The sequence below is a fragment of the Odontesthes bonariensis genome, chromosome 2 (genome assembly GCF_027942865.1).
Source record: "Odontesthes bonariensis isolate fOdoBon6 chromosome 2, fOdoBon6.hap1, whole genome shotgun sequence".
NCBI classification, from domain to species: Eukaryota; Metazoa; Chordata; class Actinopteri; order Atheriniformes; family Atherinopsidae; genus Odontesthes; species Odontesthes bonariensis.
The window spans coordinates 14,887,462-14,900,921 of NC_134507.1; the positions used below are offsets into that span (position 1 = coordinate 14,887,462).

The window sequence follows — 13,460 nt, forward strand, 5'->3', positions numbered from 1 at the left end:
TGGCTCCCGTAGGAGTAGAACCCGTCGATAAATTCTTGAAGGACAGAACAGACTGCAGACTCCAAACCAAGACCACTGTGATTATTCTGTTAGATGTGACAGAGTAGAAATGACAGAGGAAGGGAAAAAAATCTAAGTAGATGAAAGAATATGATACATAGCATCATTTAGGGGTGTTCATGGTTTCTTTTTGGTCAAACATTTGGTCCCAAAATGGACCTGCATTTCTTAACGTGACCTTCTGCAACCTCAGTACCTAATTCAATCAAATAGCACCATAAATGGAAGAGTATAGATCACTCCAGCCAATCCTGTTAGAGCGTGCTAACAGGATTATGAGGGTTTTAGTGTGCGGATTCCACCCCCGAGCTTTCATTTTACTACTTACACACATACCATTGTATTCATATCATCAGAGCCCTTTCTGTGTTGCATTCCAGCCTCATCTTTGTCTCCATTTCTCTCAGCTTTCTTTCTTCACGTCTCGACTGTAGCCTCTGGCACTCAAACAATGCCGTCTTAGCACAGCAATCTGTTAAACGGCGTTATTGTAACCCACAAGCGAACACACACATACAAGCGTACAAAAATAGATGCTCTCCCGTGTGCCTTGATGGAGATGGAGATGTCATGAAGAATGTGTCTGCGCTGCTGCACTTAGAGTGTTTGTCATGGGAGAAAAGGTGAGGAGAAGGTGAAAGGACTAATTAGGGATTACACAGAGTTCAGGGCCAGTCAGGCCAAAAGCCTTCCTTTCTCGTGGAGCCCCTTTGATAAGCGGCACCCGTTTCGCCCAGGTGCCAGACTTACTGACTCAGCTTTCAACTCTGCACACAGACTGCACAACAAAGAAACTGGATGGAGAACAACTGTTCTCTCTCCCATGGTTGGTAGTTAGGAGACATGAAGCTGGTTTGATGTTTGGGATACGATCCTGCTAAATACGACAGACTGACAGAAAAGATAAATGATTGTTGTGCAATAGCCTAAATTGCCTGCAAAGTGTGTTGCCCCATATCTCACTGAAGGCAGATGTGATGCAGATCTGCTGAGGAAAGATAACTCAAAAAGTTTACTGAGTGAAATTAGAATGAGCCACCAGGTGGAATAGCTAAGTCATCTTTAAGCACAAGTCTACGGAAGAGTATTAGGGCCAGGCATAAGAAAAAATATTTATATTTTGCCTGTTGAGAATAAAGTCGAAATGTCGAGAATAAAGTAATTAGATGATGGACCAGAGGAGTTGACTTTTTTCTCGACATTCCGACTTTATTCTCGACATGTCGACTTTAATCTCGACAGGCAAAATATTATTATTTTTTCTTGTGCCTGGCCCTAATACTCTTCCGTACAAGTCAGCGATGTGTTTCATTTGCAAATCTGTACATACATGTTGACATTTTGTATAAGAATGCCTGCTTTATATGATATTGTGCTAATACACATCCGTCATTTAACAGAGTAGGACTGTAAACATGGAGCAAGACCCTACTATTTCTTGTGGGCTGCCAACATGAAGCTTGATCTCAACATTGTATCAAGTCCACTTTTAATTGTGGTGTACTTGCAGTTCTTTTTTAATTTATGTTGTGCCATAAATGCACAATCACCCTTTCATTAGATAGATTGCACAACTAAACTGCTGTGGTGCGTTCAGCTCCCCTCTTTTATGTCTTGCTGAAACAATGTCTGGCTTAATATTCCAAGGAAAGGGAGAAGGCTACTTTGGAGGACTGTTTTGTACTTTGTGTATTTGCGTGCTCTGGTGTGCATGAACATTAGATAAGTAGCAGTCATCACAGTCATATCCACAACAGTTGTTTTGTGTAGTTTTATAGATTCTGGCCTCCCTGTGGGTGACCGTAAGTGTTCTGTTTACATCTGTGTGAGCTGTGAGAGAACCTCTGTTCATGTATTTCAAGGCAGGAGCCTCTCAGGCAGCACCCTTGTTACCCCCTATTTTCTGTATGTGTGTGTGTGTGTGTGTGTGTGTGTGTGTGTGTAGAGGAGGGGCGAAGCCTTTCTCAATCATGCTAGCTCAGCATTTAGATGACAGACAAAAGACTGCTAATTAAAAGTATAGCTTCTTGTGTTTTACTCACTCTCTGTCCCTCCCCTGTACTCTTTCACTCAGTTACTACTCAGTTATTGTCCACACACATTCAGTTTTCGAATGCCTGATTTTTACGCACCGTTAAACATCAAACACGTGCACAACTTAATATAAAAAGTTCCCAGTCCTCGTGGCACTGCGTCTTAATGAATCCAGCCAACCAAATCACAGACGACCCATCATTGGACGCTGCCCCGCCGCCTGTTTGTTTGGTGTGTGTGCAGGCAGACCATGGTCAAAGCACAGCCAACAAATTATGGCATGAGTGAACACTGAATAATACAGCCACCATAAAATAACAGCTCCATTGTGAGCAGAGTTCTTCACGCAGGGGCCACACCTCAGGGTGCTCACACACACAAAGGATAAAGAAAAAGGTGCCCTTGGCATTCAGTTCTGCACCAATGAGTGTTGTAAAAGAGGGAGTGACATTGAATGGAGATTAGGTTCCGCTGGTTGAAGGCCCTGCTCAAAAATCCTGGAAGTGAGAGGTTTGCAGAGGAAATCGCTGGAACATGTTAGTATTGCTCCCGGAGAAGAAATGTACAGCATGCGCACCCTGACGAAGCCCACAAACCACACCAAGTCATCCTCAAGTTTTTTGTGTAACATTTGCCCTCTGCTGTCTTCACAGAGATCTGAGTGAGAACTTCATCCAGTCCATCCCCAGAAAAGCATTCAGAGGAGCTACAGACATAAAAAACCTGTGAGTATTTTAGTCTTTTCAGCATGGATGGACGCACTATATGGATACACAAAATACATATACTGTGTGTGTATATATATATATATATATATATATATATATATATATAGAGAGAGAGAGAGAGAGAGATCAGCATCACATCAGAATTCAAAGAATATTTTATAAATCAAAATCAAAAAGAATTTGCTCATCACATCTTTTGAATAAACTAACTTGTGAGTTGACTAATTGTTCTAGATGTACTGGTAGTTTATAAGTCCTAAATGTATGATTGGTAAGTCGATTAATAAGTCGAGTCACTCTATCCACAACCACTCTAGAGGCTGATGTTATTGAGCAGGAGATGAGTGCTCTCAGTCCACAACATTTGATCCGATCGGCTTAATGGCCTTTGGTGAGAGACAAACATAATGTGCATATTGGTGTGTATGCATGCTCAGTGGACCCTGCACAACTCTGACTGAGTTAGCAAACTACCTCACACACTCGCAGGTCCCCAAAGACGGCTTGTAGCTACCGTGATTTACATCTTTGCAGAGGTTTATGCAAATACACACACATTCGCATGGATTTATTAGGTGCATTGACGCAGATAAACAATTAGTAAAGTCCAGTTTTGCTACTCTGGGGGTTACATGAGCGGAGATGACTATACCTATATTGATTTACCATAGCCCGTCAGTGCACTATTTACTGTATCAATGATTAGAACTCCTCCACAGGGAGAAAGAAAGATTGTTTACGTGTTTTGTGTGTGACCCACAGCCAGCTGGATAAAAACCATATCAGCTGCATTGAGGATGGAGCTTTCAGAGCTCTGAGAGGCTTGGAAGTATTGTAAGTATCTGAACCAATGCTGTTCATCCAGTCTAATGTCACTTTAGTCCATTAAAGCACTTGGTTAAATTAAGACTTTGTTGTGTCCTGCTAATAACCGTAACTAATACACATGGCATATCATACCAAAGTATCCCCTGTGGGCCTCATGAAGGGGGTCTGCATCATGGAGACCAAGCTCCATTAAGTCACAGTTGACAGCATGGTTCCACTCCATCACATTAACACCCCATCACTCCACCTCCATCTACATACCATCAAGCCCTGGACTCTTTTCATCTCTAGCATTTCATCACGGTGACCATACAGCAAAGTTTTTGAACATCCATAAAATCATCCCATGTCAAAAAATTGTAATCACAAGTCTCTGTTAGAGCAGGAGGGGAGGAGGACAAGCTTGTGTTGAAAGGGGGAGCGGGTTGAAAAATGGTGTAGGGTCATTTGGCTGATTGAAATGACCTGAGTCTCCTGCAGCAGCTGATGCCCCCGGTTCGAAGGATTTGTATGCATATTTTATGTTTCGAGCGCAAGTAGCTGTGCTCGCGATCAGGCTTGTGTGCTTGCATGTGTGCTCACATATTTGCATGCACGACGACACAAAATGTGTGTGGGAGGTGCGAGGGCTTCCCATCTGTGTGAAATGAGGTGATATATTCCCAGTGGGTCACAAAGAGACACAAAAAAAAGGGGTAGATTTAAAGAAAGAGTAAAGAAAGATGGGCTAACCAGCTACACTGACAATGTGACTGTTTTGCTATTTTCTTTTTTAACAGAACGCTGAACAACAACAACATCAGCACCATCCCTGTCTCCAGCTTTAACCACATGCCCAAACTCCGAACTTTGTAAGTCACAAATATCCCACCTCAATGTTCTCAACCTCTGTGGAGGCATTCTTTAAAATAAAACCATATTCCACACACATGCGGACAAAGCAGAGAAAAGGCGGAACGGGAGTTGACAGATTCTGTCATTCCTGGCAATGCTGGGTGACGGCCATAACCACAGAACAACATAGAAGTGTCTTTGGCAATGCCAGGAGCCATGTAAAGACAACAACTGGCCCAGATAGACACAAACAGCCCTGCATTTAGTCGTGATTGCTAAATATGAAATTATGCGCAAATTAAAACAATTATGCCTGCTGAAACTCTGAGCCTGGACTCTGCTGCTCTTGTGGTGAAATTTTGGGCTTTCACTCCAAGTGGGGTTATATTATAATGCTTTTCTGTTTGTGAGTACACCATGTGTGTGAGCACGTGGGTTTGCAAGTTAGCATTCATGTGCCAAAGGTCCACCACACAATGGCGAGAGTTATTCTGGACGTACACAGCATTGCAGGAATGCTGTGTTTGGAGTACTGAGTTTAGAAATGTCTTCTTTTTTAGAACGTACCATTTATAATTGTACGTGTAGCATATCATTTAGTGTGATTGGCCACAGGGATTGGACGTGATGACTTGCCGGAGAGAGCAGACACTTTTTATGCTATTTTCATCCTCTGCTGGTGGTATTTTAGATAGCAAAAGTGAAGCTCTTTCAGTGGTTTGGTATTTGATTTTATACTCGCTTTTAACAGCCGGCTCCACTCCAACAATCTGAACTGTGACTGTCATCTCGCCTGGTTGGCCCAGTGGCTCAGACAGAGGCCCACGATTGGTCTTTTCACCCAGTGCACCGCCCCTCTTGAGCTCAGAGGACTCAATGTGGCAGAAGTCCAGAAACACGAATTCAGCTGCTCAGGTAAGACAAACTGAGCTTCCTACTGTTTTTTTTCCTTTTTTAGTTTTCATAGCATCTCATATCTCACGTCAATCAGCTCGTGACAAAATCTCCATGTCATTTAGTGTAGTAATTATTCTCTGCCCGCCACTGCCAATGGGTTTTTTGTCAGTGTCTCTTCACCTGGAAGCCACCTGACAATTCTTCTGCCCCAGGGCAGCTTCTCTGTTGGCCAATGCCAGCGTATCCCACTGAGCTGGCAGCAGTGTAAGGAAAATGCCCACACAGCTGGAGCCCAGGCCTCCCCCACTGCCAGCACAGCCCCTCTCCTCTGTTGTCATTATTTATGGCCTTCCACGCCGGTTATTGTGATAATCCTTTAGTTTTTTTTTGTGGCTTCGAAACCTCCATTTCTCTCTCGCAGTGTGTGTGTGTGTGAGAGAGAGAGCATGTGCACCTGGGAGTGTCATGGCGTGCTCTTGGTTTATCATATCCGGACAATGGAAAAACAGCATGAGAACCACCACTCCCCACAAGGCTATCTCACTCGCAACACCAGCTGCGAGGGGTGTTTGTGTCTACATTTGTGTATGTTTGTGTGCGTGCGTGCGTGTGCACTTCTCTGTGTGTCTCTCTTTCCACGGATTGTGATTTTTACGCAGCCATACGGCGTGACAGCACAGATCATTAACTATTCATTGCCCAGGGAAAGAGACTCAAAGCGTGGGAGTGTAACGATTCCAGATATGAAAGTTGGAGTGAGAAAATTTTGGTTTATAGTGGGATACAGAGAGCTAAGGTTTTGCATGATGGACAGCTACAGTTAATTTTTGAGGATGATACAGAATGACACTGACTGATTCTTATTGAACATCAATAGTGAATCAAACAACGGACATAAATGCTGCTATTATGTTTCAGCAACTTGTACACGGCCATGTGTTCGACATACACACCCACACAAACACGCACTTCAAGTTTCTTTATGAGAGTATGACTGACCAAAATTTGAACTCCCAGTGATGGATTCATTAGAGACTGACTCACTGGCACAAAACTAAAACACACATAAGTTTGTTTTTGCATTTTTGATAATCAGGACTAGAGTATGAGGCCGGGAATGTATTTAGTTTGAGTTGTGACCAGGCTAGGCCACCTGCGGGGGATTTGGGGCAGGGTGGCGCCGTGTTGGAAGAGGAAGATGACGGAGAAGAGAGGTTTGTTGGTGTTGTGCGAGGCAGGCGAATGAAAATGGAGTGTGCTGTGTTATTCATTGATTCAAAATATGATGAAATTCTGCCTCGCTCTCTGCAATATGACTCAGTCACCATCCTTCCCAGTATTCGGCTGGAAAAGATTCCCATATTGTAAACTTTGTTTTGCCAATAATGAGTGGAGTGACACATTTACTGGTTTGCTTAAAGTAAAAGTATTTCTCCAGACAACTGCTAAGTTAAACACCAAAAAAAGCTAAATTAATTTTGAAAAAAATATACTGAATTAATACTTTTTTAAAAGGGAAAAAAGCCCTAAAAGAAACCCTGAAAACACACAAAAATTGTTTTCCAAAGTGCATCTGCAGTGCAAACACTTTTTAATTACTTGGAGTGAGTCTGGTGCATGACCAGCAGCTCATTAACTATATGGGTCCACAAATTGAACTTCTCAGCTATTCTGATCATAAAATGATCTTGTTTTATGATTTAGAATCTGGGTGAAAATGTTCTTTCACTTTGCTCGTTTTGTGTGCAAGAAAAAATGGGCCTTATCTAAAGCCATGGCCAAAGCATTTCAGCATTTCATCCTAATTACTCATAATCCTGCGGCCCTAGTTTAGATTAGAGTTACTTTAGATTGTCTTAATGGGCGCTGCTGAGATTTTATCGAGAAAAACATTTACACATAGCTCCCTCTTTGGTCCCCTTGGTACTAAGCAGGAAATATAACCAAAAGTAAGAAGCTGCCTGTGCCAATTTAAATTAATATGAAATGAATGACTATTGTACTGAATTACTGCTCCCAGGGAATAATAAATTAAACAAAAATATTATGTTTGAAATGAGCAGCTAGTTTGGAGTAAAATACTACTCTTTTAGTGGGAAACAGGGGAAAATGGTTCACAAAAAAGGGTGGGGGGAGGCAGGGATGGGTTGGAGCCAGTGATAATATTTTGAAATGATGAGAGACATGAGATGGAGTGAGGTTAAATGTATGGGCATGTGAGAGGCTGAAAATGAGGGCGCTAAGCGGAGTGAGAATGTGGAGGAGGGGAAACTGGTAGAAAAGTGAAAGCAGGGAAAATGATACTGGAATAGAGTGGCAGAGATAACTGATGGGAAGGAGATAACGGGGAAAACAGCACAAGGAAAAACAGGGGAGGAGCAAACATCAAACAACCTCACCTCAAGTATACCTGTCAGGGAGCTGTCATTGTTAGGGCTGCTCCAGCTGTGCTCTGCACTCTCCCTGATCCCAGGCCTGTCAAATATGTCATGTTAGATCAGAAGGGAGTTTTTCTCTGCCATACACCTGATCCTAGATCTGTCAAACCTCTGCCATCCCAGATCGCACGGCCTCAGATCACGTGGGGTGAGAGGCTATGACAATGTGGATTCATGTTCTTGAGATGCTATTGGCTCTCTGGTTCCCAGATCTGTCGGAGCATTCAGATAATTCATTAAGATTCACCAGATATGTGAAGTCCAGCTGAAAACATGGCTTGTTTAAGCTAAATGTCTGTTTATGGAGTGGAGTTTTGAGCACTGTGTTTTCTCCATCACTTACTTTCACCATCATTCACTCTGTCCTCCCCTCCCTAAATCTCTTCTCCCCCTCTTTCACTGTCGTCAACACTTTCCACACAAGCTGAGCGATAGATAGGAAGGTAATTAAATATTCATGGTTTGAAACTTGGATTAGTAATCTTGTGTAAATGAGGCCATTTAAAAGTCTGTTTTATTCATTTTATCTGGGTTAGACTTGCATGCACACACACCCACACACACACACCTACAAACACACGCATCTATTGCATACACGCAACAAAATGCTGTACTGGCAGTGCAAACACCCGCTCTTCACCACACCACTGACAGTGCCGTAGTTATTTGAACAGGTATCGAGAGACAGCATGATGAGTCGTGTGCTCTGTATGCAAATGAAAAAGTTGAAGTTTTTTAGAACAAATGGATGTGAAGAGGTGGGGGTTGTAAAGCTGAACATGCAGAACGGCATCAATTCCACCCAAAGAACGCAGACTCAGGAGAAAAATTTGTCAAGAGATCAATGGATTTTATTGGGAGGCCTTCATATGCCACTCGAGCTTTATTATTCAAACCTTTCTTCTCTCCAGGTACTGTGGCACTCCTTTGATAGATAACCTAGTTTCTTTCCCATTGATTCTCAAGGATATCACAGCTTTAAACTGAAGTCAAGAGCAGGATGTTTAATTCATTTTTCTCATTGTCGAAACATTCTTCCAATCGTTTGCAATTCAACTTATGAAGCACAAAAGGGTTGAAGACATGAGCAACAATGGAAAGAATTTGCACTCGGCTTGAGAGCAAAACCTGCTCCATGTCACCGCACAACCAATCCTATCCTGAAATACTGCTTAAACCAAATCCAGCCTGCGTTTGGCTCACGCACCTGTAGGAGCTACACCAGTTACGATTATCACCAACCCTGAATTATAAGTGTTTTCAGTTTTTCCTCCTACATAGGAACGATTGTTGACATTAAATTGAATAGCTTTAAACTGATTTCAATTCAGCTGCATTTTATTTGCAGTGAGCTGAATTAACCAATGAATTTGAGTTTGGCAGCATTAAATGGCCTGTTTCTCACAATGAAGAGAAGAGAGCTGTGCGAAATGTTGTTGTCAAATCACATAACAATGCCAAAGGCTATAAGTCATTCAAAGATTTAGAAATCCCCATTTCAACAGTTAATTTTCAGTTTTTGCAATAATTGAACATGAGAAAAGCAATAATCTTGTTTCACGAAAACAAGAAACCGCTAAGATGCTTCCTGAGGGTGGCACTTAAAAAACTTAATGAATCTGTGAATTCTGGTGTACGTTGTGCACACCACACATGGTGACTGGAGAGTTTCGGGCTGACCTGGAGCAGGTCTGCACATTGTACAAAGCATGAGCAAAGCAACAGTCTTCCTGGTCTCACAACAAAGTCCCCAACAGAGTTAGCACTCTGCCTCAAACATAGTGGAGGTTTTATCATGCTGTGGGGGCAACTTTACTGTCTTTGGCAACGGAAGACCCAAAAGTATTAGAGGAATTCTTGCGTTCCTTTTTTTCAACAGGACACCAGGAGTCTTCCAACTTTCAGCCGTGCAGCACCGGTGGAGGCTCCTGTCCGGCCATGTGCACCTGCAGTAACAACATCGTGGACTGTAGAGGGAAAGGTCTGACCGCCATCCCAGCCAACCTGCCTGACAGCATGGCCGAAATGTGAGTACATGTCCTGCTTTCACCGTCAAACCCAACTTCGGAAAAAAACTCTGACCTGTTTCGTTGTTAAAATAGAATTTGGCTCTTTGCCTGCACCTTTGTGATATTGCGTTTCTAGTACTTATTTTCCTTTAAGTATAGCAATGGTTAGACTATAAACGGTACATGTTCACAGTGAATGACATGGAGAAGGTCCTTTAGAGATACTCTAACAGTATAACAGTATTTTGTGACTTTACTCTAAATCAGTGATTAAAATGTGGCCTTGAGGTCTGGTGCACAGTTTAACAAGTTGGAGAAGATTTAAGCTCACTTGATTTTTTATACTTATGTTGTCCTGGATTGCTTCTTTTAACATGTTTCACGGCGCATCCATCAATCTCATGTGGACTTGGAGTAAAACATGCACAGATTTTAGACTGAGACCCCATGCTCTTATCAGCTCAGATGGCTGTGAACCGCATTGCGAGTGCTTTCTTAACATCCCTCTCTCAGTTTATCAGTCGCCCAACATCTGTCTGGGCATTGACTGTTTACAGCCCACATGCTCTCCTGTAATTCCCTGGAATGCATGGCCAGACTTTTTAATGTAGTCCTTTTACTTGCCCTTTCCATGGTTTCATGCAACTGGCAAAGGTCTGCCTGAAATGGCATAGCAACACTGATTTATGCACGGTGGGAAAAAGGGAGGGTAAATGGTAAGAGTCAGCGGTCGTGTTGCATGTTCTTCCAAGGAGCATGTGTGCAGTTAGGAGGACACGGCAACTTTCTAGGTCTTCTCCTCCCTATGGGGGTCTGTTTATAAATACCCAGCTAGCATGGAAGTCACCGATCCCATGTTCCCCAACAACCCTGACCCATTTCTGCAGTGGTGTGCTGAATTTCCTCACTTGGACTGGAGTTCACTCTTCTGTGTGTTCTTATCTTACAGAATGACCACCCGTGAAATACTGGGACATTCGAAATTATATGAAAATAGTCACATGTGTTGCATTTTGACTTATGATATGCAAAAAATTCCGCCTAACCTCTGGTTGATGGTTGACAAACCATAAAACATGACAAACTGAGATAAAGTTTTTCTGTGTTTTATGGTTCGTAGACCTCTTCAGTTGCAGTGCTCTACAAGTGGGATATGATATACACTAAAGTGATCTATGAGCCCAATAACCTGTGAGCAGCACTAAGGGGAGAACAGGGAGACGACTGAAACATGGCTCTCCCATGCACGCATTTTATAGACTGTGGATTCTCTCTGCGCAGCAGATGAGTACAGACATTTTAAAACTTTCCCTGCCCTTCACATCTAATTGGTGCTTAACCGTGTCCTGCTTATAAACTCCCCTATGTTCTGATTCATCTTTTTACAAGACCAGGGGGAAGCGCTCGTATCATATGCACTCCTCCCGTCCCGCCCATCAGAGGCTTTACCTTACAGGTTGAATTCCCATGACGCTCTTTCCTTAACTCTCCCTCTTTTCCTCCTTCTACATTTCTTTACTCTCTTTTTACCGGCTTGCCTGGTGAGTTCGAGGAGGCACATCAGCAGCTAAAGAATGAAATTAAAAGCAGTAGTATGGGGGGTCTGTTTGGTTACTTGGTGCAGCAGGTTTTATCTGTGCTTGAAGTTCATTATAAAATCAGTTTCAATTACAGCATGGCACGCTGCTGCGTATCAAGGCCGGCCTAATACCTTGTTAATGAGGCTCTCAGAAGATCACATACACACAGAGACACACACATGCTGCTCTAATTATGTACAAATCTGAGAATTACAACCTCTCTGCCTGGCTCTACCTCTACTCTAATGACTGGCAGTGTTGTGTTTATGACCGTGAGGATTTGAGCGAGTTTCTACACTCCTCTCTTAAGAAACCAGGTCCAGTTAGCCTGAACACCACCACAACAGATTGCTATGCGCCATACTCTCTGTCTGGCATAACTGATTCCTGCCATAAAACTCTCCCACTGCCTTTAATCTGCGCCGCTACGGTCCTGCCATCATTTCCCTGCACGCAGTGGTTGAATACCCAAAGGCATAATGTGTTTCCCCTTAATGAAAACCATGCTCACATCGTAATGAAAAGGATGAAGAACATTGATTGGATTGACACAAACACCAGCTCTCGCTCTCTCTCTCTCTCACACACACACACACACACACACACACACACACACACACACACACAAATGTTCAGGCTGACAAATTGGACAGGGACCATTGATTGTCCATTCACAGGCGACTGTCCGTGATTGTTTCTTTTTTCCTCCACCAAATGGATGGAGTAGCTTCTTTGTTGATTGCAGGGATTAAGTCGCTTGTACATATCGATCTGCAAGGAGCAACAATGCAAAGACTAAAACACTGTCAGATAGCAGTATCTATGTGTGTGTGTGTGTGTGTTGTTTGTGCCCTTGTCTGGCTCTCAGGATTTTGCTGAACTCCATGCTGACACACCCGGAGCACCACAACACGTAGGCATATACGTACACAATCGGCACTGACACTGAAACATGCAAACGCCATGTAGAGTGCCAGACTGGTTTGGACCAGCTAGACAGACTGGTTGATGAGAGAAGGCGCTAAAGCCACTTGGCCCAGCACTCTGCCACATTGTGAGGGCAGAGGAACCACACGGCTGTCACTTGAGTGTAAATCCACACACAACACACTGGGACAGGCAGACAAAAACAGACAGAGGTAACATGTCCACCACAGGAATCTGTGGTCTGGAATCACTGCAATCCAAAGAATGTGAATTGCACTCCCATATCACTCTATAAGTGCAGGCCAGTCCTTTGAAGGGGGGAGTTTCTTGATTGAAAAATTTTGGAGGCTCATAACTGTTAAATGTTTGTGGCTAGTGTCTAACAAAACATTTACCCCCCATGAAAGAGATAAACAAAGCAATGTTGGAGGCCTAAGAGGCATGTCGTTAATCTGAAATCCCTCCAACTGACTAATTAAATCTTGTGGAAATACTCCCGTGCCAAGAAATCTCATAAATCTGTTAGAAACCTTCAGGAGTATTGCAGATTTAATTTTTTTTCTAATTTAACTGTGGTAACAAATAGCAACTTAGTGATATTTAGATACCGAGGTAGCCACTGGTCCACCACAGCTCGCACGGGCCCATGCTTCCTGGTCTGGAGCCAGTTCCTCTGCGGGGAGGCAGAATGGTAGGACAACCAGACAGGCCTGCAGCTGGCTTCCTCTGGGCCTTGCTAAGCCTCGGTAAGGACAGTTTTAAAAGCTGTGAACTGACCTGCAGATAAACAGCCCTCTGCCAGCTACAGCGGGGAGTTGTTCTGGGACTGAGCTGGGTCCTAAGCAGCAGCCAGACACACACATACATGCCCACACTAATGGGGTTTAGGGATGCCTGTTTCCGTGGGACCATCTGAGACTGATTAAAGTCTGTTAGTGCTCTGTTCTAAATGACTAAGTGTATGTTTGTCTGTGTATTAATTTCAGGATTTGACAGTTGTTTTTTTGGTGAGACTTTGTCAGACTCTTTTCTTGTCAACTTCGCTTCAGCTGCTTTTAGGCTCAAAGGAAAAAGTAGAAGAAAGAAAGAAGTAATATTTTACCGCGCTGCAAAGGTTTCAGTGGA

The 13,460-nt window shown here is 43.2% G+C and overlaps 1 protein-coding gene across 2 annotated transcripts in view; it reads left to right on the forward strand.

Moving 5' to 3' along the window:
- Positions 1–13,460, forward strand: part of slit1a (slit homolog 1a (Drosophila)) — an 86,740-nt gene that overhangs the window by 45,284 nt on the left and 27,996 nt on the right. For both annotated transcript variants that reach the window (XM_075478253.1, XM_075478254.1), the window contains exons 5-9: positions 2,748–2,819; positions 3,585–3,656; positions 4,430–4,501; positions 5,236–5,399; positions 9,699–9,846. In XM_075478253.1, coding sequence (XP_075334368.1) covers positions 2,748–2,819; positions 3,585–3,656; positions 4,430–4,501; positions 5,236–5,399; positions 9,699–9,846 — 528 coding nt within the window. The remainder of the gene's footprint in view (positions 1–2,747; positions 2,820–3,584; positions 3,657–4,429; positions 4,502–5,235; positions 5,400–9,698; positions 9,847–13,460) is intronic.